The following is a 27,510-nucleotide window of genomic DNA, read 5'->3' on the forward strand; positions in this document are numbered from 1 at the left end:
TAATCACGCTGCTTCTAATCAGAACCAAAAAAAGACACCGGGATGATCACATTCATGAATTCTGAGTATAGATGGGGTGCCGTTATAATACAGTATTTACGGTATGCGTGAACAATTTGAACAGATCTTCGGGTACTGCATAATCACCATGTAGGAGAAAGGAAGACAATGAAAATAAATTGTGAATGAAAAAAAACAATGCTAACAAAAATAACAATGCTTACGAAATATATGATCAGCAATTTGTATGTTATACATAGAGTGACGCATACGAACTGTTGCTGTTAATAATAATAACATAATGAATCATGAATTCGGTTCCAGCCATTTAAAGAAGATTCTCGACTGGACAGATGATCGACAAACACAAATGGCCAACTGTGGTACAACGCCACTGGTGGAAATATGTTGCATGTGTTTTACATCTGTTGCTTTTCAAATTCCTGCAGAAATCGTGCCAAATGACCCACAGAGACTTACTCGGTGATATTTGGGGCTAAACACAGCTGAATTTGGGTCGAAAATTGTGTAAATCACTTGTATTAAATTTGGAATTTCAGAACAAGTGCCGGCTCCGACCTGCTCAGCAGAATAATATTAAAAGACACAAAAAAAACCCCGAAACCCCATAAAACGTAAACCCCCTATAAAAAGGAGTGTCCTTCATTTTTTTTGCACACAACCCTCCAATCAAAATATTCTCACGAATTATCACCAATTCTATGTGATGTATCACATTAAAAATGACCATTCACTTTTATGTCAATGGGAATTCGAATTGAAAAACAAATATCAGAATGAGGGGAAAAAGAAGAGAAGGAAAAGGAGAAGGAGGGGTACGGTAGTGGAAAGTTTGGAAAGGGAAGGTCATAAAATGTGAGAAAGTGCAAACGTCCTTGTCGGGAATAGGTAGAAAAGAAAGAGAAAAAAGAGAAAGTTGTCTTCGAGAAATATAACCTTGCGCACGATATGGCAAAATATATCAATGCGAACACGCTCTAATAAGAGAAAAACATGGAAATGTAATGTATCCTAAAAGTTCCTGTTGGAAAATAGTTTCAAAACTTCACCGTCACGTAATGCGGCCCCGAAATTTCACATTGTGCACGTGGCTAGTTCTGATCTGGCGAGATGTCGAACACGGATTCTAGCTGGGAGGTTTTTTTGAGCTCTAAGAGCTGTATCCGAGATATTTTTAAACAGAGAACCCGTGTTGGAGCTATGGAACGTCATGCAACTCAGACGTAGCGTAACAATGCCTTTTACTCAGAAGAAACGATCAATTCTTCAGTTGAAAACAAATCACATGAAGTTAGACTGAAAAACTGAAAAAATGAAAACAAGTCTCTGGAATGAAACGTGAGACATATATTTGAATACGTATATACATCTTATTTGTCACTGGCAATCGGATAGACATAGTCTCCCAAATACGTTTTTTTTGAAAATTTTCTGATTTCATGAGAAGTGCAAATTTTCATATTTTGATTTGTAATAATTCGGGAGTCACAGCTGGAAACATGAGTTAGTTACCTTTTATAAAGCCTTAGTCTATATCTTGCGATTACACTTTAGTTTGAGGAGATTGCTTCTGAATTGACTGAGTTACGATGTCTCGAAGTGGTTCAACTCAAAAAAGTCGAAAAAATGGAATTGTGTCAGCCATTCTCTGGATTCTCAAAAGGGGCACGTAAGATTTATATTTTGTTCTAGTTGGGATAAGGGCTATTATTTCCCAAAATATCTAAGATATCCCAGCGTTACACCCTGGGTCATTCCATGTTAGAACAAAACTCAAAAGAAGATATGGGTCCAACGGGAAATAGTCCATTCTCAGATTGATATAGTTTTAAAACGGGATAGTTGCAAAACGTCCCATCAGCTGTTAACAGAGAGTTCCCAAATCAAAATTTTGAAAACGGCCGGAACCAGATACCTTTGTTAGTTTGATTCTGGGCAGACATAGCTTGATTTTTAACCAAAAAATAAAATAAAAAAGTTTCGAAATTTCTAGAAACCTGGTTCCGTTCCAATCAAACTGCTACTTGAGAAAGGAAAACTAGAAAAATGGGCGGAGCCTAATTCTGGAGCTTTTCACGTAAAAGTATTGATAGTCAAGCAGGATTGAAGTGTAATAAATAGTTTGAATTTCTTCACCGCAAGCACATACACACACACCTCACAGAATTAATAACACATTCCACTCCGCCAAAACGCCCGCCGATTATCCCATTCGCCTATTTTTTTATGTTATTTTATTTTATTGGAAATGGGCTCTCGAAAATTGGCTCTCGAGAAACTCTTTATTGGTTTGAGCAAGAAATTGGAGAGGGTGGTTAAAGAGAAGAATTGAGATTTTGAAAGAAATAAATTCGTCTGAAAGCTCCGCCTTTTTAGTAGTGGACGTGGCCTCGAGAAATTGCACAAAAGCAGATCGGCTGTTTTGATAAGACTCTAATGACCTTCATCCTAGCCAGCCGCCGTGATAAATTCTGGACCGTCTTGCCAAAAATGAACTCAGCGGCTGAACGGCTACAGTAACCCAGTAAAAATTTGAAAATTCGGATGAAGTAGAAGATTCTAGAACCACCATGATAGAAAGTCAAAAAAAAATGAAGAAAAATGCCAACATCATTCAATTCTTTTCCCCCACCCGCTCCCTATTTTAAATGTGGTCCATCATCGTTATTACGGTCGTTTATGAGCCTCATTTTTTGCCGATCCCCCATCGCCCCCTTTTTTTTTCGCAATGAAAACGAAATTGAATTGGGATTTCTCGGAGTGACTAATACATAGAAAATTATTTCATGGCATTTCTCCTGGAAAGGATAATGTATGTATAGTCGGTGTGTATAGTATGAATGTGTTCGCGGAGAAATGGGCGGAGCTTAAGGAGAGACTACTGTAATGGTAATGGGAAATGACGTGGGAGGGAGCAAGCCTAAAGAAGTGAAGTCAGAGTTGTTTTTTTGGAAATCTCGATAATTGAATTTTATTGTTTACAATAACAGGAGAAGTGGGACTGTCGAACTTGTGTTGACTCTTGTCGCGGTAAAAACAAGAAATTAGGTATCGTATATTTTCCAGCACGGTCAGCACTAAAAAATAAAATCTTGTCATGAATTGACGCAAAAACAATGATCACGGTATTTCAAGGACATTGAAGTTGTGGGAGGAGATAGTTAGTAAATTTTTGGATTGAATAACTGAAACAGTCTAGAAAGATGCTCGACTGGATTTTGTATGTTTCATCCGAAAACCCTTTTCGAAACAGAGACATTGAAATGTTTTTAATAGCTCTACCCAGTTCTTACAACTGCGCTCTACCGAAACGCTCTTGAAAAATGTCTATTTTTCTCTGAGTCTCTCAATTTCGGTCTCAAGGTATTTTTCGGTTTCGGTAGAGCGCCGTAGTAAGAAGCGTGCTGTGCTAATACCACCTCAGCTCTAACGAAACTGAATATCATTAAGTGGGAAATATAGAGGCGCTGACGAAAGTGGGACATTTCTCATGAGGATTTCGGTGGAGCGCAGTTGTGAAAATTGTGGTTCACTAACGTCTCAAAAATTGTGGTTCACTAACGTCTCCTCATACATGCTCAAAATTTACCACTAGCATTCTCCTGGGCATTTTCCATGATTCTGATTAAAATCAGCGTGACTATTATAGTATAGCTTTTAGAATACCTAACAGAATGTCTAAAAAAAACTTTTTAGCGAACTTTTAGAAGTCTCAAAAACCCCAAACGTCTCTCTGGAAAGCAGTTGAAAAAATATAATGGGATGCGGTTATAATACAGTTTTTAAGGTACGTGCTTTCCAGACTTGGACGGAATGTGAATTTTTGATTTCGAGAACCCGGAAATATACAAATTGTAAATATTTTGGAAACCGAAATTCCGTAAAACGATGGTGCCCTTTCATCGATTTTTTCATTTCTAAGCCGCCGGAAAGCTGGGTTTCTTCCATCCAAAATTCCGGATTTTCAAGTTTTTGTCTTCTAAATTTTGGGATAAAAAACTTTTTTGATTTTTCCCAAAGTATGGAAAACTTTTGAACCCAAACTTTCCAAAAAAAGTTTTTGTGGGATTTCCGCTAGATCTTTTGAAAATTAAATTAACAACATTTCAACAAAATTGTGAGTTATCTGAACTGTAACAAGTCAGGTGTATCATTCCATTCTAGTGAGGAACAAATGAACTTTGAAACGGGACTGTTCTGGAAAACAATCGTATAACTGAAATACCTTAAAACATCGAAACTCAACAATAATTCGTGAGACTATGACTATGTCTCCCAGAGAATATGATTGGTCTGTAACACAAAATGGACAATGCATCTTTATATTCTTTGATTCTTACTCTTTTATGTTATGTTAATTCAGACATTCATTTTCCTTTCAACAAATATTTGCCACGTGTCTCATTGATTTGTTATCTGCTTCTTGATAAACAAATGCATTCATTAAATTAGCAATTCAAATCACCCGTCCAATCTGTTATAATCAACAATTTCCCTTTTCAAATAACCCATTCATTTTCCTTTCGAGTCAACGATGAACTGTTATCAATACAAGATTGTGTGTCAGGTTAAGTTCGAAGTGTTGACTCTCACCAATCATATTCAAGTTCTCACTCTTCAAAATCTGCAAAAAGGTGCTCAAGCCACGGATTTTAGTGCTCAGTATACAGAGGTCAGTGTTCAAAAAAAAATAACAAAGAATGTATTTTTCGGTTTCAGAAACTGAGGTTCCTTCAAGACTTGCTAATTTCCAATAATATCCGTCCGGAGAATTTCAATTTGACTGATTTTGCGGTAAGTCTTTAAAAAGTTGCATACTTGTCAAGGCGCAGCTTCAGAAAGAGAACCAATTCTTTCTCAAATATTTTTTTTACATTTTTCAATTTCACATTGAAAATGTGAACATTTTTGAAGGTTTCTCAGAATTTCTTCTAATTCTGAACTATAGTCTTGACAAGTATGAAAAGTTATGACTCCGCCCACATAAGTTTTCAGGCAGAATGTCTCCGCAATGCCGATATTCAAATGCACAGCTACATCAACTCATGCAATGCACTCGCTCCGGGAAATGTTCAACAGCAATAAATAGGGAATTTTATATAAATATTTTGGGTTTTGTATCTAGTAATTTTTGTGTTAGTAAACAGTTATTTGTTTTAATAAAACTGGTTTTTGGGTCTAGTTTTGTCTACTCTAGGTGTACTGTAGGCACTGTTTCTCTTGAAATTAATTTAGGAATTTTCATTTTTAAAAGAAATTTTACATTTTAAAAATCCAATGTTTTGATGCATAACTAGCTTTAAATTGAATTCTGAAGTATAGTCAAAAATACGAAGTTTTCGGAAAAAAATTTAAAAAATTTCAAATTTTCGTTCAACATTTAGTTCAAATTTTTTGAATTTCGAACCCCGGACGGGCCGAAATTGGAATTTTTCTCAAGTTTGGTGTATTGTAGGTGTACTGTAGGTACTGTTTCTCGCTGATCCAAAGCATAGTTGACCGTTCTCTCTCGAAATTCATTTTGGAGTTTTTTCATTAGGAAAGTTCCTTCATCGTTGCTCTATATTGCGGTGAAAATAATCTGTTAGTGGGCGGAGCCTCAATATTTACTGTAGGTACACTGTAGGTTCACGGAAGGTCTACTTTAGGTATACTGTAGGTACAGTATCCCGATGAGTCTAATCACATTTGACCGAAAAAAAACTTGTGAAGCTCTTTGAAAAAATCTTCTGTTACGGATTTCTGCTTTCCAACTGCCAAAAAATTGCCTTTTTTCTTTTTTCGGAGAAAATTTTCGTTATTAACGGAAAAGTCTGAAATTTGTGATTTTCAGACCCAATTTTTCCCAATTTGTACGAGTCTAAAGTGGACGGAGCTTAAAATCGATAAAATTCCAGAATCAATTTCAATTATACTTGTTGTTAATTCCCTTTCCCTTTTCTCCCTCTCAAAAGCCCTAATTAAGCCAATCTACGATTCTCATTAGAGCACTCTTCCATTCCCGGTGGTCACCCATTTTGCACCCAACCGGGCGGTGCACACAAATATATCATATGTGAATTGGTTTGATGCATCTCCTCGTTTTACTCGCCCTCCGTCTCACAGAATGTGAAGGAGAGAAGAGAAGGAAAGGGATATGTTGCGAAAGGCGTACCCTTCTTTTCTTTCTGCTCCTCCGTCTCTTTCTCCCCACCCGATTTTATGCAAAAAGGTACAACTGGGCAGATGGTCCGTCCTCTTATTCTGCCTCTGAAGGGTCAACCCACACGCTCATTCTCTCTGCTCACTCTCTCCTATTAGTACAGTCTCTCTCTATCTCTAGATGTCTCTGATGATTGCTTTTCTCCGGCTACTCGTTTGGTTGAGAGAGTATTGTTGTTCCTTCGGCTTGTTTTTGCTTTCTGTTTTTGTTGTTTTTTGTTGTAGTAGTGCTTTCTATGTTTTTAATTTTAATTTAGTGAAGCTAAGGTTTCAAAACTTAAAAATGTTTTTACAAAGCCAGAAGCAGCTCCAGCCAATTGAAATTCCTTAATACCTAACCTGGATAACAATTTTTAGAAAAAATATGTTGAAATAGTGATGAATTTGGTTTTTTGTTCAATAGAATGACCGTATGTGTCTTCATAGTTTTCTACATGGCAATGAGTATTGTAGTGACTCGAATGTGTTCTTCGAAAAAGATGTTAGCTATCGATGCGATTGCTTCTGCAGCCAAATCATGGAATTCTCGAGTGAAGAAACCAGATGAATAGAAGAGAGAAGAAGAGAGGAAAGAGGAGGAGTAATCTCTACTGGATACCAACCACTCGGAGATGGATTTTCTGATAGCCATTGATTACATTAAAGGAGGACTGCGGTATTCCAAAAATCTGGAGTATTGATATGGATCGACTCAGAATTTTGTAGAAAAGAGGATAGTCTCTTGGTGCCCGGCCCGAAAATTAGCCTAAAACGAGTTATGAGGCCTCAATGTGTCAAAAAAGGGCCTCTCGCATGGAATTGTTTAAATTATATTTCAACGTAAAATTCTCTCGCCGTGCAATTTTCACATATTTCCTCCGCAATTCAACGTTTTGACACTTTGAGGACTCATAACTAGTTTTAGGCTAATTTTCAGACCTAGCTCCAAGAGACTTTTCTATTTCCTACAAAATTCTGAGTCGATTCATATCAAAAATCCAGATTTTTGGAATACCGCAGTTCCTCTTTAAAAAGTAATTTTAAAAGTAGATAGAATGCAGTTTTTATCAGAAGCCTGTAAACAGAAGACAGATAAATATTTCAAAAAGAATGCATAAACCAGCTTAAGGCCTCATTTTTATTCTTAGTTTAGCGCTAGTTATTCAGAAAAACGGGAATAATTGTTTTTTTTATCATGGTCGCTGTTTGAAATTCTTTGCTCATATTCAAAACTGATCGAAAAATTCCAGTCTCAATAACCTAGTTATTCCAATTTTGACACTCTGGTTGATCAAATTACGTTTAGAACTCTTCTCATATACTCTATCTTCCTATCCCTCATATTGCTACCGTATCCTTCTCGCAGCTACCGTAATCATCTTTAAATTGATTTTCAGCCTCCACAAATGGCCACCACTGTTCGCGTCAATGAACCGGTATGTTTCACTAATTTCTAAAATCTTCGAATTCTAAAATTGAACATTTTCAGTCACACTACGAACACTGTCGTCCAGGTTAGTTTCTGCATTTGGTTGGAATCAAGATACAAGAAAATCGGACAATTAAAAGAAGGAATTGGGGAACCTTTTTCAGGCACAACCAAATTAAATCATTTATATGATGAACTATCAAAAAAAAATTCGTTTTTCAGTACCAGTGGAAGAGCCGAAGTCATGTTGGGCGGTCATTTGTGACGCATGGAAGAAGACATATTCAGTGAGTTTTATAGATTTCTTTAGAGATTGTCCAATAAGCAAAAAGTGCTATAAGTTTCCGTTGCCCGTGTTCAAATTTTGTTTGAGGAAGTCTAGGATTATCCAATGTAATACTTTTTAAGAAACCAATTTTTCACAAATGATACAGAAGAAAAACTCTAGACCTTTATTTCTGCAGTTAGCAACATTTTGGTACCAACTCCAAGACTGAATTTTATTGAATCTTTGCAAATATCGTTTTCCCTCCACCATGATAAACCTGTGAAGGGAGGAGTTGTACAAAAAAGTGGTCAACTACAAAAATAAAGTTCTAGATTTGTTCTATGGGCTCAATAAAAATTGAGAATATGGAACTGTTAGTGATTCCGTGATGATCTTACAAAATCAGCTGTATTCAGCTGAAAACTGAAAAGAATAGATTATTCGATAGGCTCAACTAAAGTTTTTTTAAAAGAATCCTACTATCTCTTGAGTTATTTTTGCCGCTACTCTCTACCGCTACTCTTTGAAATGGAGAGTGCGCTTCCGAATCATTCGGTCTGTCTGTCTGTGTGTCTGTCCATTTTCTTCTCTATCCAAATTCCCTTTTCTACTCCAGCCATCCGTCCTCACTCTACTCATCTTCCTTCTCGCCACCGCTATCATCATCGTCGCCATGATATTCGATGATATCACAATTCCACGTCTCCTAACTGGAATCGTCGGTCTACTCGTCTACATTGTCACTATTCCCAGTATTTGGATGGATTTCCGTCGTGGTTCGTTCATTTATTTTCTTACGATCTCCAAATGTTCATGTTATTCCAGACTGCGAACCCCAACCGGATAGAAACCAGGAGCTGCTACTGACTCAAGTAAAGAAGGTGCTTTTTGCGAAAGTTAGGGTGAGTTCGGTAGAGCGCGTTTTCTCATTTCAAAACTTTGAAATCTTCCAGTACCACTCGATCATCACCTGGTTGGCTATCGTCATGGTCATCAGTACACCGATTTGTGACGATGATGTTCTGTTTTTCATGCTTCTAGTCGATTGTGGTCTGATGATTGCAGTGGTTGTTCTCGGAGTGAACACAACTCAAAACGGACCACTTGGTGTTAGAGTTTAGGTTCTGGACATATCTTTTTGTGAGGGATTCTGGGAAGGGTTCAGTAGAAAAGTGAAACAAATTGGTTGACTTTTTGACATATATTCTCATTTTCCCTCTTAAAACCCACCCAGTTTACCTCACACTCTCAATATACCTCATCTACAAAACACTCTCTCATTTCACGTGGTCTTCTCTGCTCTCTCATGTATTTATTTTTGATTTGCCATCTCCTTTTTTCTTCTCAAAGAAAATATCATGCATTTTTTTGAAACTTGAATAAACTTGCCTTTTCGAACGACTATTCCACGTGTTCCAATTTATATTTCATATGTAGATGTACATTGAAAAATTTACTTAAAAACGTGGCCATGATACCGACTTTACAGCCAGGGCGACCTCATCGAGTAGATTTTATCAAATGTGTGTGCTGGCTTTACAAGACTTTTTGCAGGTTTAACACAACCAGAAAACTTCTCTCTTCGGAATGGTCAATCCAGAGGAGGGTGTTGGATTTCGTGGATACCTTCCAGAATGCCAAAATCTCCTTCACAAGGAAGGAGAAGATGATGAATTTTGTCCTTTTTGTAAAGTAGATACCCGATCCGTCGCTGCTACTGATGGCAGTGATATGTGAGTGTACCTCACAAGGGAATCGACTGTCCGTATGCGTTGAGAATTTCCTATAAATTTGCACCCCGATAGTTTCGAATCTGCTCTCTTGAATGATAATAGTAGAAAAGTGCAATACTCTCGAAAAGTCAGATTTTTTGCTCCGAAGGCCCTCTCGAATTGGCACTAGTGTTTTCTATTAGGATAAATAAGCTAACTTTCGGAGCAAAGAAATCCGACTTTTCGCGAGTTTCACACTTTTCGACTATTATCATTCAAAAGAATGACTATCGGGGTGCAAATTTATAGGAAATTCTCAACGCATACGGAAAATCAATTCACTTGTCAACTGTTAACAACAATACAGGGTGGCTAATAAGTATACGACGCTCTTAATTCTTGGATATTCGCCGGGAAAACGCTTGAATCCACAAAACAACGTTATCAATAATTGAAATGTTCTAATTAGATTCAGTTTACCATAGGAATTCGAAGTTGGATACTTTGGCTTTGATACAGGCCGTCTGGCGTAAGACGCCAAAATAGCCTGTGCGCCGCGTCTCGGGCGTGATCTGGACTTATGATAAGATTTTTACTATTGAACCTTTTTCCAACCGTCAAAAGCAGAAACTTTTGTTATCAAGAGGTGATAGTAGGTCCCCTTAATGTCACCATGCCCATCACCACCTTTTTTCTGAAACTGTGATGGTATGGGCCGTGGTGACATCTTACGGTAGATCTTCGTTAATTTTCATTAAAAGAAATGCGAAAATCAACTCGGGGTCTTCCAAAACTATGTTTTCATCAAAACACTCTACTAGACTCTTTTTCATCATTCAACAAGATTGGGCTACGTCCCACAGTTCCAAATCAACAAAATTCATCATCTCTCTCATTTTCCTGGCTACTGGAACAACGACTTTAGGCCTGCATCGTCGGCGGATCTCATTCTCATGGATTTCATCGCATGGGAATATTTGAAGAGCAAGATCTCAAGAATCTTCTACAACATGGCCGTTGTTCTCAAGACCTTCTTTTAGAAGATATGGGACAAAGTCAACGTCGACTACCTGCGGCGCACAGGCGATTTTGGAGTCTTACGTCTGAAGGCCTGTATCAAAGCCAAAGTATCCAACTTCGAATTCCTTTTGTAAACTGAATCTAGTTAGAACATTCCAACTGTTAATAACGTTTTTTTGTTGATTCAAGCGTTTTCCCGCCGAATATCCAAGAATTAAAAGCGTCGTATACTTATTAGCCACCCTGTAGTTCTACTTTTTCATGGAGAAAAAGGGTGCGTGTTGAGAAATTAAAAACCCAGAATTTCTGTGTATAATTTTGTTTTGAAAAAAAATCACTCGCTGAAATAATCTCGATGTTCCTTGCAGAACTAAACGCGGAACATCGAAATGGGAAAACCGTGGGCCAAGAGACAAACGCACCGAGCGGGAACTTTTCTCCAAAAAGCTTTCCGGAATCAACTTCGACGAGTATGACGAGATCCCAGTTGACTCTTCTGGAGGAGTATTGCTAAGACTCTTTGCCAACTTTTCTGAGCTGAATCTTCATGAATGGATCGAGGACAATATCAAATCCGCCGGATACGACAGACCAACTCCAGCACAAAAGTACTGTGTACCTGCTCTTCGGAGCGAACGGGACATATTCGTATGTGCTCAACGTGAAGAGTCTCGCTTCGGAATGATATCTGCTTACTTGATTCCCGTGGTCGATTCTATTCTACAAGATGGTCCAGATGACGTGTATCGTTCCGATACCAGTTCTCGAGGCAGAAAGAAGAAGCAATATCCAAGTGCACTGGTACTTGCACCAACTCGTGAGCGATCTCTTCAGGTACTCGCAACTTATTTTTCAGTGTTTCTTATGTTTTACACTTATCCAGATTTACAATGAATCTCGCAAATTTGTATACCGCACTCCAATCAAATCAGCACTTCTTTATGGAGGTCGTGAAAACTACAAAGATCAGATTCACAAGTTGAGAGTGAGTATGATTGTAGTATCGTTTCATATTTGGCCTATTATTTTCAGTTGGGATGCCATATTCTCATTGCAACTCCTGGTCGTTTAAAGAGTGTGATGGATCAAGGTCTTATTGGGCTTGAAGGATGCCGTTACTTAGTTCTCGATGCGGCTGATCGTATGTTGAACATGGGTTTCGAACCACTGATCAGACAAATCGTCGAACGAATGCCACCAAAGGAAGAACGTGTCACAGCAATCTTCAGTTCGAGTAGTACAGATGATATAAAAGTGTTCACAGAAGAGATTTTGAAAATCAATAAGCTGGATTTGACTATCGGACTGGTTGGATCTACCTCTGCGAACATTGAGCTAATATTTAATTTCAGGGGATGAACGAATGTTATGATTCAAAAATGTTCATGTCGAAAGCTTGGTTTTATTTCAATTTGTCTCCACCGGACGTCACGCAAGCTTGCGAAAAGGCATGGCTCAGCGCTGTACATGCGATTAGACTATTGTTTCTGGAGACGGATTCGATCCACCTTCAATCACACAAGTCGCTTCGTTTTGCTGTTGAATTTGTCGCGCGTTTTATGCCATCTGATAAATTTTTACTTGTCATTGAAAGCTTCAAGACTGCCGATAAGTAAGTTGTTTGATTTTATTTGCTTTTCCATACCGCCCGTTTGAGTCTGGAATGTCGCTTACCATTGTTGGTATAGTGGCGTGCGTGGTCTGGCAAATCAGCTCCTGGAAAAGTGAAGATATCTCTAAACAAGATATTACGATATTCCAGACTCAAACGATCATCGATTGGTCTGCTCTGAGTATATATTTTGAAAAATTAAGGCTTCATTTATTTTCGCACGACAGCATTGATGCTTATTTCAAGACTGAAGATCTGCCACGAGCTTTCCGCGAAGTTGAAGATTTCATCGAAACCATCTCGAAAATCGATAAAAAGAAGCTGAAGACTCTTTTCAACGACAACTTTGGTATTGGAGAGAAAAGAGGCGTTTCCGTGAAAAAGAAGTCGCATGATGTTATTTTCGCCGGGAAAACCTACCGAGCCAGATATAGTGTAATTGTATCAGGGGATAACTACTCAGCTCCTGTAGAATACTTTTTTTGATAGTTGTCAAGGCCCGGGCCGGGCCGGGCCGGTAGAAAATTTTCAAGGCCCGGCCCGGCCCGGCTTCAAAAAATGACCTTTTTTCCAATTTTTTTCCGAAATTTTTTCAATTTTTCATCGAAAATGTGACCATTTTTGACTATATTTCAGAATTTCTTCTAATTCTGAATGGTAGTCGAAAATTTGAAAAAAAAATTTGACTTTTGCGCCAATTTGCCTGGGCCGGGCCTTGACAACTATGCTTTTTTTAGGTCCTGGGAAGGGTTTAGTAGGAAATTTGTTTATTTTGAGATTTAGGGAATCAATTCTGTAAAATTTTGGATTAGCCAAAGTAATAACAAGAAGAATATATGAATTAGCGTAACACAGGTGGTACAATTGCGCTCTACCGAAATCCTTTGGAGCTATTTTTCTGGGTCTTCCTATTTTCCACGATATCCTTTCAGTTTCGGTAGAGCGCGCTTACCAAAACCATAGATTGTTTATACAAAAATGAAAAAATCCGAGTTTCCCCGACTACAAAAGACATTCTCAAACCTCTACAAGTTCCTCATTTTCCCTTTTAAAACCCACCCAGTTGACCTCAAACTCTACATACAGTACTGGCCATAAAGAAGGCGACAACTCGTTTTTCGACCGTAACTTCTTTGAATGGTGGTCTTTTTGGCTGATTTTTGGGGTAATTTTTTAAGCAGTATCAGAAACGTATTCAATCAACTGGATTTAACATTTTGTGAAAATTTTTTGAAAAATCTGATTTTTTGAAAATTTGCAAAAATTCGAAAAAAAAATCGAGGTTTTCACTTATCAACCTACCCAGTTTACCTCAAATTCTCTTCATATACCTCATCTACAAACACTCTCTCATTTCACATGGTCTTCTCTGCTCTCTCATGTATTTATTTTGAATTTACCATATCCTTTCTTTCTCAAATCATATCATTCTTTGAAACTTGAATAAATTTGCCTTTTCGAACGACTATTCCACGTGATCCAATTTATATTTCATATGTAGATGTACATAGAAAAATTTACTTAAAAACGCCTCCAACCGACTCAGGGCGGCCCCATCGTGTAGATTTTATCAAATATGTGTGCTGGCTTTTTGCAGGTTGAACCGAACCAGATAATGTCTCTCTCCGAAACGTCCGATGCAAAGGAGGGAGTTGGATTTCGTGGATACCTTCCAGAATGCAAAAATATCCTTCATAAAGAAGGAGAAGAGGATAAATCGTGTCGTTTTTGTAATGTAGATCCACCATCCGATGATCCTCCTATTGTTGACAAAGAGTTGTAAGTGTACCTCAACTATTAAAAACAATAGTTTTACTTTTTCTTGGGGAAAAAGGATGTTGGTCGGGTCCATAATCCAAAGGTACATTGAAAAAAGTACATCGATGAAACATTTCGATCATAGTGCACAGTGAATCTTAAGGTGCGAGTCAGAATTTTTTAATTAATTTTTGAGAAAAGCTTTACAGGCGGTGTTCAATGAACATGTTGACTGTTTTTTCAGAAAGATGAAATAATAAGATTTCGCATTTAAGAACATGTTTGAATCAATTATAAAAACTCCAATATGGTCATCTGGCAAATAGTTGTTGGAGTAATTTAAATGTATATCATCCCTCTGAAACAACAGTATCATGTTCATTTAACTCCATCTGTAAAGTTTTTCTCAGAAATTGATGAAAATTCTGAATCGATGTCGCCTATGATAATTCCATTAATGTACCACAAGATTCACTGTACTCTCTCATTCAATGTACCCTATGATCGGGGCATTTTCGTTGGAAAGTTCAGAATTCAGATGTCCTGTGTATAAACTTGTTTTGAAAAAAGAACCACTCGCTGAAATAATCTCAAATGTTTTTTGCAGGATTAAACGCGAAACATGGAAATCGGAAAGTCGTGGGCCTAGAGACGAACGCACCGAATGGGAACTTTTCTCCAAAAAGCTTTCCGGAATCAACTTCGACGAGTATGACGAGATCCCAGTTGACTCTTCTGGAAGAGAATTTCGGCAACTCTTTGGCCATTTTTCTGTGCTGAATCTTCATGAATGGATCAAGGACAATATCAAATCCGCCGGATACGACAGACTTACTCCAGTACAAAAATACTGCATACCAGCTCTTCAGAGCGGACAGGACACATTCGTATGTGCCCAACGTGAAGAGTCCCACTTCGGAATGATATCTGCTTACTTGATTCCCGTGGTCGATTCTATTCTACAAGATGGTCCAGATGACGTGTATCGTTCCGATACCAGTTCTCGAGGCAGAAAGAAGAAGCAATATCCAAGTGCACTGGTACTTGCACCAACTCGTGAGCGATCTCTTCAGGTACTCGCAACTTATTTTTTCAGTGTTTCTTATGTTTTATACTTTTCCAGATTTACAACGAGTCTCGCAAATTTGTATACCGCACTCCAATCAAATCAGCACTTCTTTATGGCGGTCGTGAAAACTACAACGATCAGATTCATAAGTTGAGAGTGAGTATGATTGTAGTATCGTTTCATATTTGGCCTATTATTTTCAGTTGGGATGCCATATTCTCATTGCAACTCCTGGTCGTTTAAAGAATGTGATGGATCAAGGTCTTATCGGGCTTGAAGGATGCCGTTACTTAGTTCTTGATGCGTCTGATTGTATGTTGAAAATGGGTTTCGAACCAATGATCAGACAAATCGTCGAACGAATGCCACCAAAGGAAGAACGTGTCACAGCAATCTTCAGTTCGAGTAGTACAACTGATATGAAACTGTTCACAGAAGAGATTTTGAAAATCAATAAGCTGGATTTGACTATCGGACTGGTTGGATCTACCTCTGAAAACATTAAGCTGATATTTAATTTCAGGGGATGAACGAATGTTATGATTCAAATATGTTAATGTCGAAAGCTTGGTTCTATTTCAATTTGTCTCCACCGGACGTCACGCAAGCTTGCGAAAAGGCATGGCTCAGCGCTGTATATGCGATTAGACTATTGTTTCTGGAGACGGATTCGATCCACCTGGAATCACACAAGTCGCTTCGTTTTGCTGTTGAATTTGTCGCGCGTTTAATGCCATCTGAGAAATTTTTACTTGTCTTTGACGGCTTCAAGACTGCCGATAGGTAAGTTGTTTGATGTTATTTGTTTTTTCATACCGCCCACTTGAATCTGGAAAATCAGCTCCTGAAAAAGTGAAGGCATCTCTAAACAAGTCGCTCTACGACATTTCAGACTTTTGAAAAATTAATTTTGAAAAATTAAGGCTTCATTTGTTTTCCCACGGCAACGCTTATTTCATGACTGAACTTCTGCCACGAACTTTCCGCGAAGTTGAAGATGTCATCGAAACCATCTCGAAAATCGATAAAAAGAAGCTGAAGACTATTTTCAACGACGACTTTGGTAATGGAGAGAATGAAGATTGGAGAGAAAGAGGCGTTTCCGTGAAAAAGAAGTCGCATGATGTTATTTTTGCCGGGAAAACCTACCGAGCCAGATATAGTGTAATTGTATCAGGGGATGACTACTCAGCTCCTGAACATGACTATTTTTCATAGTTGTCAAGGCCCGGCCCGCGTCTTTACAGGTATGCTTTTTAGGTCCTGGGAAGGGCTTAATAGGAAATTGGTTGGTTTTGAGATTTAGGGAATCAATTCTGTAAAATTTAGGGTTATCCAAAGTAATAACCAAAAGAACATATCAATTAACGTTTGGAGCTATTTTTCTGCGTCATCCTATTTTCCTCTATATTCTTTCTGTTTTTGGTAGAGCGCGCTTACCAAAACCATAGATTCTTTATACAAAAATTAGACCAATCCGAGTTTCCCCGACTCCAAAATACATTTCCAAACCTAACCAAGTTTCTCATTTTTCTCTATTAAAACCCACCCAGCTTACCCCAAAATCTGCATATACCTCATCTGTCCCATTTCACATGGTCTTCTCTGCTCTCTCATGTATTTATTTTTGATTTGCCATATCCTTTTTTCTCAAATCATATCACTCTTTGAAACTTGAATAAACGTGTTTTTTTATGAAATTTTTAAACAAGAAATACTCATAATCACGACAAACAAGTTCAAAATAAGATGTCTTCACCTTATTTCCACGTGGTGCAATTCATGTGGAAAATTTTAAGAAAAAACGAGGAAAACTATTAATGATACCGACCTCCGTTGCATGATTTTGATTGAAAATATATCAGGGGCAAAGCCAAAATGCAGCACATATAAGGAGTGGAGAACACCAGTTCAAGTCAGTTCTCGCTTACAGGAACTTCTCCAACAACCCCCTTTCTCCTCTCTTACCCATCGCCTCCTCGTCTCTACGGATGTCACTTATCGGGTGTAAGATTCGAGAAAAATGAATCCCTTCCAATGGAATCTTCACTCAAATCTATAGAAATTTTCTCATTCCAATATTCACAACATCAAGCTTCACCAGGTTCCCCAGTTTCCTAGGTTCACCCAATCTTGAATTCCCCTAGTTGGGAAAACGATCGTCATGATATCGCTGCTCTTCCTATAAGCTCCTCTTCCGAAGTAAACGAATCTTGTTTTACTGCTTAATTATTGTATTCCTATCGTTTAAACTATATGATTACGGTTTTCTTGCAGTACAGTAAGCTACAGTGAGTTACAAAGCAGAAGATAATCAACATATTCCATGTTAATGGGATGACTTCGTTCTCAATCTGTCAAAAAATGATCCTGATAATAAGATAAACATAAACAAATTATAACAAATCGATAAGATTTTATACATGGCTAAGCCAATATTTATCTTGATGCTAATGAATTCACTATAAAATGAATATTAAAAAGTAATAAAGAATGGGTACATGGGAGGAACAGCATTGAAACTATATACTTAGAATGATATCATTCGGGTATCTTCGAATGCTAATGGTGTCCCCATGAAACTGAAACTTCAGGATTTTTTCAGTATCTGGAAGTTGATAACGTCGAACATTGGATGACCATTTTGTTGATGGAGCCGGTTCGCCGACATATGCCGCAAGAACTTCTGCGTCGAATTTGTCTCTTGATTCGATGTAACATTTGAAGAGGTTGGCAGATTTTGAGAAGAGCTGCAAAAAATAAAAATACTATCTCGACTCAGCGCCCATTTTCGTTGAATGTTTTATTTAATTCATTGAAAACTAACCTCTCTAAGTTTCAAAAGGAGTTCTGTATCAACGAAGCATTCCTTAATATGGAGACGTTCGAAATTCATGAGATTTTCCATTGGGAAGAAAGCAAAAATGTTTTGAGTTCTAAGCAATGTTATCGCTTTCATCCACTGTTCTGAATTCACAATTCTATTGATTTTCTCTTGATCAAGCCAAATCTCGCTCGATTTCTCAGCTTTAATTGTGATTTCTCGGAGAAAGACGGGCATCATATGAGGAAGAATCGCCATGACGTCATCAGGGCCTTCCACGACTAATTTCAGCTTTCTTACGGATAGTTTATGATCAAATGAGCTGAGGAGAACTCTCATCTTCTCATAGCATCTCTTGCTTGATTCTACGTCGTGAATTTCTCTTGGCATTTTTTCAGCACAATATTCGAAAGTGAAGCATCCCACCGTCATTTTCGGGGTTTTCACCGCAATAGCCAAATCGTCGAATGCCATTTTCTCATAATCCTCCGATTTGATCAATTTGCATTGCTGAAATAAGATTGTTGTTTTCTTGGCAGATAATCGCAAACTAAATCTTGAGATGCTGCAAAATTAGCAGTAAAATTGTCAGAAACGTACTCTCTTGACTGATATTTCAACTTTCTTCTCCGGTTCATACTTCGACACACAATCCACATTCGAGAACACAACTTCCGAGTTCCAATCAGCTCCAGCATACACCACGTTTTTAGAAGATTCTCTTCGATCTCGAAACTCAATAAGAATATGATCACGTCGACAACTGAATGTAATCGCATTGTAGCATTTGGGTCGGGTGTCCACAAGAACACTGACTCTTTTCGACAGAGACAATCTAAAATTAGAAATATGCTGAATAAAGTACAACGGCAGAACTCACTGATCTCGTTTATTTTCGTATTTACCGATAGAGAGTTGTTCGAACGCGTTCTCCAGATCGGTTGGCTTCGACATCTTTTCAGAAATTTCTGGAAATAAATCCCTAATAATTTGGAAATTTCAAATTCAAAAAAAAATTTAAGTTGGCGAGAATTTAGTCGGTAAAGGGAGAAATCAGCTGAAAATTATGAAAAAGTGAGAGATTATTTGTCAGTCAAAGTCGCAGGAGTCGGGAAAATCAAAATCGCTGTGAGACCCATGTAATAAATGATGAGCTCCTTTGAATGTGATTAAAGATTTGGAGGCCCTACTGTTTGGGGAGAAAGCAAAAAACGGGAACTACGAAAACGGGAGAAACGAAAACGGGAACTACCAAAAGGGGAGAAACGAAAACGGGAGAAAGTAAGTAGCACAAATTTTTCTGCGGTAAGTTGCGAAATTTTTGTGCTATACTTGTAAAATAGTTGAAATAGTTAAAATGCGTTGTCTTGATTATTCGGGTGTCCGTGCTTACAAATAATTACCGTAGTCCTAAATAATAGAAATAATTTTAGACCTACAAATTTCATTTAGCACTGCCCATACGTGGTTTTTTTGCAACCACGGATACTCGCATAATTCAGAAAAATGTTTCTACCTATTTTACAAGTATAGCACAAAAATTTCGCAACTTACCGCAGAAAAATTTGTGCTACTTACTTTCTCCCGTTTTCGTTTCTCCCCTTTTGGTAGTTCCCGTTTTCGTTTCTCCCGTTTTCGTAGTTCCCGTTTTTTGCTTTCTCCCCAAACAGTAGGGCCTCAAGATTTGGTATAGTTTAACACATACTTGTCACGGGCCGGGCCGGGCCGGGCCCGCTAAAAAAATCTTCCGGCCCGGCCCGGCCCGGCCCGGCCCGGCCCGGGCTGGCCCGGCCCGGCCCGTTCGGCCCGTCAAAATATTGAAAAAAAAATTTTTCGTCGTTTTCCCATTGTTTTTTCGTTTACTACTTCATGGCAAATATATTATTGATTAGAAATTATAAAAAGACAACAAGTGAAAACGGAAATTGTCAGAATAAGTTATTTTGTCACTATAAACTTTGAGCCTCTCAAAGTCTCTGTGATAATCAGCCGATGATCAGAATCAGGATCAAGAACTTGCTGGAGGCTTCTGAAAGTAGTCTTATCGAATCCCCCGACCTCGATTTAGTATAAACCGAAGAAAATATTTAATTTCCAAGGCTTTTAATTCTATTTTTCAAAAATAATTTTTTGCTGCGGGCCCTGCGGGCCGGCCCGGGCCCTGAAATTTTCAGCGGGCCCGGCCCGGCCCGGCCCGCGGGCCGGCCCGTGATTTGACAAGTATGAGTTTAACATGTTTTTTGAAATCAAATGACTAGCTGTAAAAATACGAAAAGTTAATTACTCATAATTTAAGTATACTGAAACATTACAACTTTTTTCCAATATGTTGTATGTTGCAACATTTTTTTTTCTAGCAAACTTTTACTTTTAGTGATATTGACTCCCACTTTTTCGTATTTAACTCGGCCGATTTCTCCACTTCCCAGCTACATTCCCGGAGATTCTATCCGAGTTATAATTATAAAAACCAGGGAGTCTTTCCACTTGGATTTTTCAGATAGGTTATCAAATCAACCGAATACATGATCAGATGAGAATAAATTGTTTTATTTGTATCAAAAACACAACGATACTTGGCGAAGCCAATATTTTTCTTGATCCTAATAATTTCCCTATAAAATTGATATTACAAAAGTGATAAAGAAAGGGAACATTGGAGGGAGAACACCATTAAAACCAGACTTGTCACGGGCCGGGCCGGGCCGGGCCGGGCCGAAATCAGGACAAATCTCGGCCCGGCCCGGCCCGACCGGGCCGAGACCAGGAAAAATCTCGGCCCGGCCCGGCCCGGTCAAGAAAAATCTCGGCCCGGCCCGCTCGGCTCGTTTTGAAACATTTTGAGTTTTTGAATTTTTTTTGGAATTTTTTGAAATTTTCTGAAAAATGTGAATATGTATTATCGAAATAAAAAAGTTCCGACATTTTTTCCCCCTCGGTGTTTGCAGACTCAAGCCAAAATTATCAAATTTTGGCTTGAGTCTGCAAACACCGAGGGGGAAAAAATGTCGGAACTTTTTTGTTGCGACAATATGATAATTTAAGCATTTTTACTCTATTTTTTCTAAAAATTTCAAATAAAATTTGGTAAAAACGGGTTCCCATTTTTGAATCCGGGCAGACCGGGCCAAGAGAAATTTCGGCCCGGCCCGGCCCGGCCCGACCGGGCCGAAATCAGGAAAAATCTCGGGCCGGCCCGATTTTTGACAAGTCTGATTAAAACTATATATTTAGAGAGATATTATTCGGGTATCTTCGAATGCTAATGGCGCCACCATGAAACTGAAACTGCAGGAATTCATCTGTATCTGGAAGTTGAAAACGTCGAACATTGGAGGACCATTGGGTAGATGGAGCCGGTTCGCCGACATGTTCCGCAAGAACTTCTACGTCGAATTTGTCTCCTGATTCGATGTAACATTTGCAGAGGTTGACAGATTTTGTGAAGAGCTGCAAAAAATAATATCTCGGCTCGGCGCGCATTCGTTTTCGAATGAAATGTATGAAAATAGTTATTTTCATCCATTCATTAAACGCAATTTTTCAGTAATAGTGTATTTTCAATTCTTTGCTTTCAGTACTAAATACGTACAGTCCACATACCCGCTCTAGCGGCTCGATAACTCACCTCTCTAAGTTTCAACAGAAAATCGGTATCAACGAATAGTTGCCGGTGGCAAGGTACCCTCATAACCCTGTAGTTCTCCGAGTCCTCACAATAAATACGCAACGACACTCCGCCAAAGGCTCACGCGCCTACCGTAACCTCAGCGCGTCAGTTCACGTGGACACGTGTACTCCACGTGGCAACAAGTAGTTTCTGAAGTCGGTTGGCTTTCAGAGTTTAGTTTTAGTTTTAGCGTTGGTTGTTTCAACCTTAGTTTTGTAAGTTTATGCTCTCTTATTTTATTTTCTTGCAATAAAGTAAATTTATTGTAAGAAACTGTGTATTTGTCGTCTTATTTTATCAGGACCCTATCACCCCGTATTCGTACGCGGGCAACTTGGGGGCCGAACCGTGTCAATCGTTTTTTCGTTATTTTTCCTTGTTTTGCTGTAACTTTCTGGTTTATTTTTCCTCGGTTTGAATAAACGGAGGAATTATTTACTGGTTTTTGGCAGTTTCTTTCGTTGGATAACGTGGAAACTTGGAGGAATTCTCCGAAGGATCGAAGTAATCTTCGTCGATTGAAAATCAACGAAAAGTAGACAGTTTTTGGATAAAAACTTTGTTTACGGACGACAACGCGGAAGATGAGCGACAAAACATCGTCGAAGCAGTCAACGTCGAAAGTAGACGACAATCGGATGATTGTTGTGGAAACTCAAATGGGCGTGAAGGAGAGAAGAAAGAAAGTGAAGAAGTTCACTAAACTTATCGCTAGCAGCGTCAGAGTCGAGGACGAAACAAGGTTGCAACTCGGGGAGTTGACAGCAAAATGCAGCGAACAGGAGGCGGATGCGATTCTGGAGCCGATGAGAATTTTCCACAGAGAGTTGTTGGAAAAGTTTGAAGAAATCGGAGGAGATGAATGGCCGCGATCGGTGATTCGAGTGATGAGAGAGTTCAAGCTCGAATCGGTGGAAGAGTTGAGAGAGGCGTGTGCGAAGGCAGCGCGAGTGCAAGTCGAGGAGAACTTGTTGACGGAGTGCTGGAATGAGGAAAAGGAGATGCTCGGGGAGCAAATCCGGGAAATCCAGAGAGAAAAGGAGATGCTCGGGGAGCAAATCCGGAAAATCCAGAGAGGAAAGGAGGTGGCTGAGGCTCAGGTCAGGAAGCTGGAGAAGGCGCTGACGAAACTGAGGAAGAAGCTGGATCAGGAGGAGCGTAAGCCGAATGGCTTGCGGGATGAAGCCCAGGAAATCGCTGTGGAAACAGTGACGGGTGACGAAAAAACGAGTAGTGAGGAGAAGAAGGTTTTCATGGTAGGAAATCTGGGAACCCGTGTGGAAAACAGGAGTCCGTACAGGGAAACGGCGGAGAAGAGCAAGGAAATCGCTGTGGATACAGGGATGGAAGAGAAAAAAGAAGGGATGAAGCCAAAGAAGACGGTGATTAGAGAATCGAAGATTCTCATAGCTCCGAGAATCGGCGTGAAAGGAAAATCCATCTTTGAGTATCGGAAAAGTGCGCTGGACACGTGGAAGAATAGATTCGATTTTGCGAATGTGGAAGCGATCGTATTCTTGGTAAATCTCACAGAAGACGAGGAGACTAACCAAAAGTTGGGTGCACTGGTGCTAGAGATAGCTGAGGAGGTGAAGGAGATCACGATTATTCCATATCAAATGGATTGTGCAAAATCGGGATTAGTGGAATGTTGGAAACGGAGTTGGATAACTGCCGGTCATGTGAAGTGGAGCGATTCGGCTGCGAGTGCGGACGAAAAGTTCAAAACGTGGGAACAACTGCTGGAGTTCCTGGAGGCGAGGACGACAGAGAATGTGGTGGTGGCCCAACTGAGAAAGGAGTCGGTGACTTCGGAGCCACGGATAAAGGAGGACAAATGGAGTCACCAGTGATGTCATCTTGGTGGACAATCCAAATTGTTAATTGTTGTGTTGTTTTAGTAGTAGTGTAAAATTATGGTAGCATTTTGCATTGAGGTCTCCTAAAGACAACTTTTCGATTATTTTGATGTTAGGGTGGTGTGACTGAGTTTAGGCTAGGTGGTGTGAGATAAGGGGAGAAGAATGTAAGTCGTATCTGTGAGAGTACTCGAACCGGTCGGGGCCCGGTTTCTGTAAAGGGGGGGAAGTTGCCGGTGGCAAGGTACCCTCATAACCCTGTAGTTCTCCGAGTCCTCACAATAAATACGCAACGACACTCCGCCAAAGGCTCACGCGCCTACCGTAACCTCAGCGCGTCAGTTCACGTGGACACGTGTACTCCACGTGGCAACAAGTAGTTTCTGAAGTCGGTTGGCTTTCAGAGTTTAGTTTTAGTTTTAGCGTTGGTTGTTTCAACCTTAGTTTTGTAAGTTTATGCTCTCTTATTTTATTTTCTTGCAATAAAGTAAATTTATTGTAAGAAACTGTGTATTTGTCGTCTTATTTTATCAGGACCCTATCACCCCGTATTCGTACGCGGGCAACTGAATGATTGATAAATTCTGAAACGTTCGAAATGCACGAGGTGCTCCATTGGGAAGAACTCGAAAGTATTCTTTGTTTTTAGAATATCTTTTACTTTCATCCACTGCTCCAAATTCACTATTCTCTCAATTTTAACTTGGTTTTGCCAACTGTTGGTCGATACCTCCGAATTAATTTCGATTTCTTGAAGAAAAACGGGCACCACATAAGGAAGAATCGCCAAAACGCCATCAGGATCTTCTACGACTAATTTCACTTTGCTTACGAGTAGTTTATGATTCAATGAGCTGAGGAGAGTTCTCATCTTTTCATAGAATCTCTTGCTTGATTCTGCATCTTGAACTGTTATTGGCATATTCGCCTTCTCGACATAGTATTCGAAAGTGAAGCATCCCACTTCTATTTTTGGGTTTTTCAACACGATAGCCAAATCGAAGAATGCCATTTTCTCATAATCCTCCGACTTGATCACTTCGCATTCCTGAAAGAATAATGTTGTTTTCTTTACAGACATTCGTGGTTAGAATTTTGATAGTAAGAAGTCTAAAATTTCCAGAAACGTACCTTCCCGACTGATATCGCAACTGTTCTATCTGGTGTGTATTCCGATTTATAAGCAATATTCGAGAACACAACCTCCGAATTCCAATCAACACCGGCATACACTACATATCTTGAAAATCCTCCTCGATATCGAAGCTCAATAAGGACATGATCACGTCGACAACTGACTTTTATCCCGTTATATTTGACTCGAGCGTCCACAACATTACGGAAATGTTTCGACACGTTTCGGAGAGCCAATCTGAATTTTGTATTGTAGGCGGAAAGTATGGCACAAGAACCAGAGAAGCATGGAAGTGAAAACTCCTTATCCGAAAGTCGGAATTCAGATTTCCATGCAACTCTGATAAGAACTCACAAATCTCTCAGCTCACACTTTTTAATAATTTTCTTAATCACTACGTTGGGCAAGTTGGAGAGTCGAGGAGGTCGATTCAAGATCTTTAAAGATCTGAAGAATCGTTCGAACGCTTCTTCCGAATTGATTGGCTTCGACATCTTTTCAGACATTTCTGGAAATAACTCCTGTATAATTTGGAACTTTCAGATTGAAAACATATTAAAGTTGGTGAGAATTTAGTCGGCAAAGGGATAAATCAGCTGAGAGTTATTGAGAATTGAGATTATTTGTCCGTAAAAGTTCTATCCTAATCACAATTTTAAATACCAGGGAGATTTTCCACTTGGATTTTTCAAATAGGTTATCAAGTCAACCGAATATATGATCAAACAAGAATATTATGTTTTACTTGTTGAAGAAAAACTAAAACAAGAGGAAACACTGGGGGGAAGAACCGTAAAACTAATTTTACAGATAAAGAAAAAAGGGGAAACACGAAAAATATGTTACCATTAACAATAGAAATTGTTCTTAAGATCGGTGACTATGTGAACGTCTCGCTATCAAAGTTAATTTCGTGATGCTGATACTGTTATATGGGATTCCATGGAATTGGAACTCCAGGACTCTAATAGAATCGGGGATCTGATAGCGACAGACATTGGAAGACCATTGGGTTGGTGAAGCGGGTTTGCCGACGTGTTTCGCGAGGAATTCAGAGTCGAATTGATCTCTTGATTCGATATAACAGTTGTCGAAGTTTTCCATTTTTGAGAAGAGCTGTAAAAACAGAAGCTATCAAAAATCAGGTAAATTTTTCTCAGATTTTCATAAATTGGAGTATTAAGAAGCTGGTTTATATTTGAGAAAATCCGCATTGTGTGAATTAGGGAGTGGTAAGTGTCTTGCGGCTCAATAACTCACCTCTCTAAGTTTCAACAGAAATTCGGTATCAACGAATGATTGATAAATTCTGAAACGTTCGAAATGCATGAGGTGCTCCATTGGGAAGAACTCGAAAATATTCTTTGTTTTTAGAAGGTCTATAGCTTTCATCCACTGCTCCAAATTCACAATTTTATCGATTCCCTCCTGATCAAGCCAACTCTTGCTCGCCACCTCCGAATTAATTGCGATTTCTTGGAGAAAGACGGGTACCACATAAGGAAGAATCGCCAAAACGTCATCAGGATCTTTTACGACTAGTTTCAGTCTTCTGACGAATAGTTTATGATCCAATGAGCAGAGGAGATTTCTCATCTTTTCATAGAATCTCTTGCTTGATTCTACATTTTGAATTGCTCTTGGCATATTCGGGTTATCAGCGCAATATTCGAAAGTCAACGATTCCACTTCTATTTTCGCGTTTTTCAACGCGATAGCCAAATCATCGAATGCCATTTTATAATAATCCTCCGATTTTAACAATTTGCATTTCTGAAATGAGATTTTAGTTTCCTGTGGAGTGATTAGAATAAGAAGATGAGACTACTTGAAAGGAGCATACAATTTTTGTTGAGATGTTGCAGAATTTGCAGTTAAATTTTCAGAAACGTACCTTCTCGACAGATATCGCAATTTTTTTATCTGGTTGATACTTCGATAAGTAAGTCATATTCGAGAACACAACTTTCGAATTCCAATCAACTCCAGCATACACTACTTTCGCTGATCCAAGCTCATATAGAATATGATCTCGTCTACAACTGAATTTCAAATCATTGTATCTGTGTCGAGCACTGTCAACAAGGGTACGAAGACGTTTCGACACTTTTCGGAGAGTCCATCTGAAACTTGAATTGTTAGCGGAAATAAAGTACAACATAAGAACTCACTGATCTCTCAGTTTACACTTATTAACAACTTTAAGAATCGCGGAATCCGTCAAATCGGAAAAAGTGAGGGGATTTGGGTCGTGACTGAAAAAGTGAAATGAATATTAGGAAATAGATTTCATTCATTTCATCAATACCGTCCGTTTGCGTGTCTATCGATAGAGAGTTGTCCGAATGCGTCCTCCAATCCGTCTTTATTCGACATTTTTACCGAATTTTCTGCAAATGAAATTTGAATAAGATAAGGCTGAAAACAGAGGAAAATATAGAATAGAGTAACAACTGATAATCTACCAGGAACCTTGGCAATGTTTGTCCACCTAATGATGATAGGCCTGGATCCCGATATGTTCGAAGACACGAAGCGAACTGACGAATAGAATTTTGGAAAACCGACGTGGAAGACACGTGACACAAAAATGCGACGTGGCTACGCAAGGTTGTCAAGGTCAACTCGCTGCGTGGATATTTAAAAAAAAAATTTTCAGCCTATATTTCGAAAGATACTATTCTCAAAAAAAACACTCCAGTAAGTACCGGTCATATATAAATAGAAAACTTATGTTTATGAGCTAAGAATCTGTTCCACTCACCTCTTTCTTTTTTCAAGGAAATGACGAGGAGCCTTCAATCCCGTTGTCTTCAACATCTTTTCAGAATTTTCTGGAAATAAACAGTTTTTTTTCTATTTTTGTAGCTAAAATTGATAAAGTCTGACAAGATTTATTAATTCTCGAGTGTATTTCTTTGCTATTGTCGAAAACATCATATTCGAGTACTGC

General features: G+C 38.9%; 8 protein-coding genes across 8 annotated transcripts; 5 read left to right on the forward strand and 3 right to left on the reverse strand.

Annotated features, from left to right (window-relative positions):
- Nucleotides 1-4,555: 4,555 nt before the first annotated feature.
- On the forward strand, nucleotides 4,556-5,106 carry GCK72_008902 (uncharacterized protein; the record flags this gene model as incomplete). Its single annotated transcript, XM_003095881.2, has 3 exons — nucleotides 4,556-4,693; nucleotides 4,741-4,815; nucleotides 5,017-5,106. 3 exons carry the CDS (start codon nucleotides 4,556-4,558, stop codon nucleotides 5,104-5,106), a joined length of 303 nt encoding a protein of 100 aa, XP_003095929.2.
- A 2,501-nt stretch (nucleotides 5,107-7,607) lies between these two features.
- GCK72_008903 (uncharacterized protein) lies at nucleotides 7,608-9,019 on the forward strand (the record flags this gene model as incomplete). Its single annotated transcript, XM_003095900.2, has 6 exons — nucleotides 7,608-7,637; nucleotides 7,691-7,715; nucleotides 7,853-7,917; nucleotides 8,515-8,674; nucleotides 8,724-8,800; nucleotides 8,852-9,019. The coding sequence occupies 6 exons, from the start codon at nucleotides 7,608-7,610 to the stop codon at nucleotides 9,017-9,019; spliced, it is 525 nt and encodes a 174-aa protein (XP_003095948.2).
- Nucleotides 9,020-9,485: 466 nt separating this feature from the next.
- On the forward strand, nucleotides 9,486-12,728 carry GCK72_008904 (uncharacterized protein; the record flags this gene model as incomplete). The annotated part of the gene is made up of 6 exons (XM_053727109.1): nucleotides 9,486-9,631; nucleotides 10,999-11,464; nucleotides 11,514-11,615; nucleotides 11,663-11,938; nucleotides 11,983-12,242; nucleotides 12,446-12,728. 6 exons carry the CDS (start codon nucleotides 9,486-9,488, stop codon nucleotides 12,726-12,728), a joined length of 1,533 nt encoding a protein of 510 aa, XP_053586686.1.
- Nucleotides 12,729-13,857: 1,129 nt separating this feature from the next.
- Nucleotides 13,858-16,287, forward strand: GCK72_008905 (uncharacterized protein; the record flags this gene model as incomplete). Its single annotated transcript, XM_053727110.1, has 6 exons — nucleotides 13,858-14,021; nucleotides 14,608-15,073; nucleotides 15,124-15,225; nucleotides 15,273-15,548; nucleotides 15,593-15,852; nucleotides 15,993-16,287. The coding sequence occupies 6 exons, from the start codon at nucleotides 13,858-13,860 to the stop codon at nucleotides 16,285-16,287; spliced, it is 1,563 nt and encodes a 520-aa protein (XP_053586687.1).
- A 1,304-nt stretch (nucleotides 16,288-17,591) lies between these two features.
- GCK72_008906 (uncharacterized protein) lies at nucleotides 17,592-18,847 on the reverse strand (the record flags this gene model as incomplete). Its single annotated transcript, XM_053727111.1, has 4 exons — nucleotides 17,592-17,819; nucleotides 17,897-18,403; nucleotides 18,494-18,728; nucleotides 18,774-18,847. 4 exons carry the CDS (start codon nucleotides 18,845-18,847, stop codon nucleotides 17,592-17,594), a joined length of 1,044 nt encoding a protein of 347 aa, XP_053586688.1.
- Nucleotides 18,848-22,147: 3,300 nt separating this feature from the next.
- GCK72_008907 (uncharacterized protein) lies at nucleotides 22,148-23,416 on the forward strand (the record flags this gene model as incomplete). The annotated part of the gene is made up of 1 exon (XM_003088748.2): nucleotides 22,148-23,416. The coding sequence occupies one exon, from the start codon at nucleotides 22,148-22,150 to the stop codon at nucleotides 23,414-23,416; it is 1,269 nt and encodes a 422-aa protein (XP_003088796.2).
- A 547-nt stretch (nucleotides 23,417-23,963) lies between these two features.
- On the reverse strand, nucleotides 23,964-25,063 carry GCK72_008908 (uncharacterized protein; the record flags this gene model as incomplete). Its single annotated transcript, XM_053727112.1, has 3 exons — nucleotides 23,964-24,470; nucleotides 24,554-24,794; nucleotides 24,912-25,063. The coding sequence occupies 3 exons, from the start codon at nucleotides 25,061-25,063 to the stop codon at nucleotides 23,964-23,966; spliced, it is 900 nt and encodes a 299-aa protein (XP_053586689.1).
- Nucleotides 25,064-25,424: 361 nt separating this feature from the next.
- Nucleotides 25,425-26,933, reverse strand: GCK72_008909 (uncharacterized protein; the record flags this gene model as incomplete). The annotated part of the gene is made up of 5 exons (XM_053727113.1): nucleotides 25,425-25,673; nucleotides 25,818-26,330; nucleotides 26,452-26,680; nucleotides 26,729-26,812; nucleotides 26,866-26,933. 5 exons carry the CDS (start codon nucleotides 26,931-26,933, stop codon nucleotides 25,425-25,427), a joined length of 1,143 nt encoding a protein of 380 aa, XP_053586690.1.
- Between the last annotated feature and the right edge of the window lie 577 nt (nucleotides 26,934-27,510).

This window comes from Caenorhabditis remanei, chromosome III (genome assembly GCF_010183535.1).
Source record: "Caenorhabditis remanei strain PX506 chromosome III, whole genome shotgun sequence".
Taxonomy (NCBI): domain Eukaryota; kingdom Metazoa; phylum Nematoda; class Chromadorea; order Rhabditida; family Rhabditidae; genus Caenorhabditis; species Caenorhabditis remanei.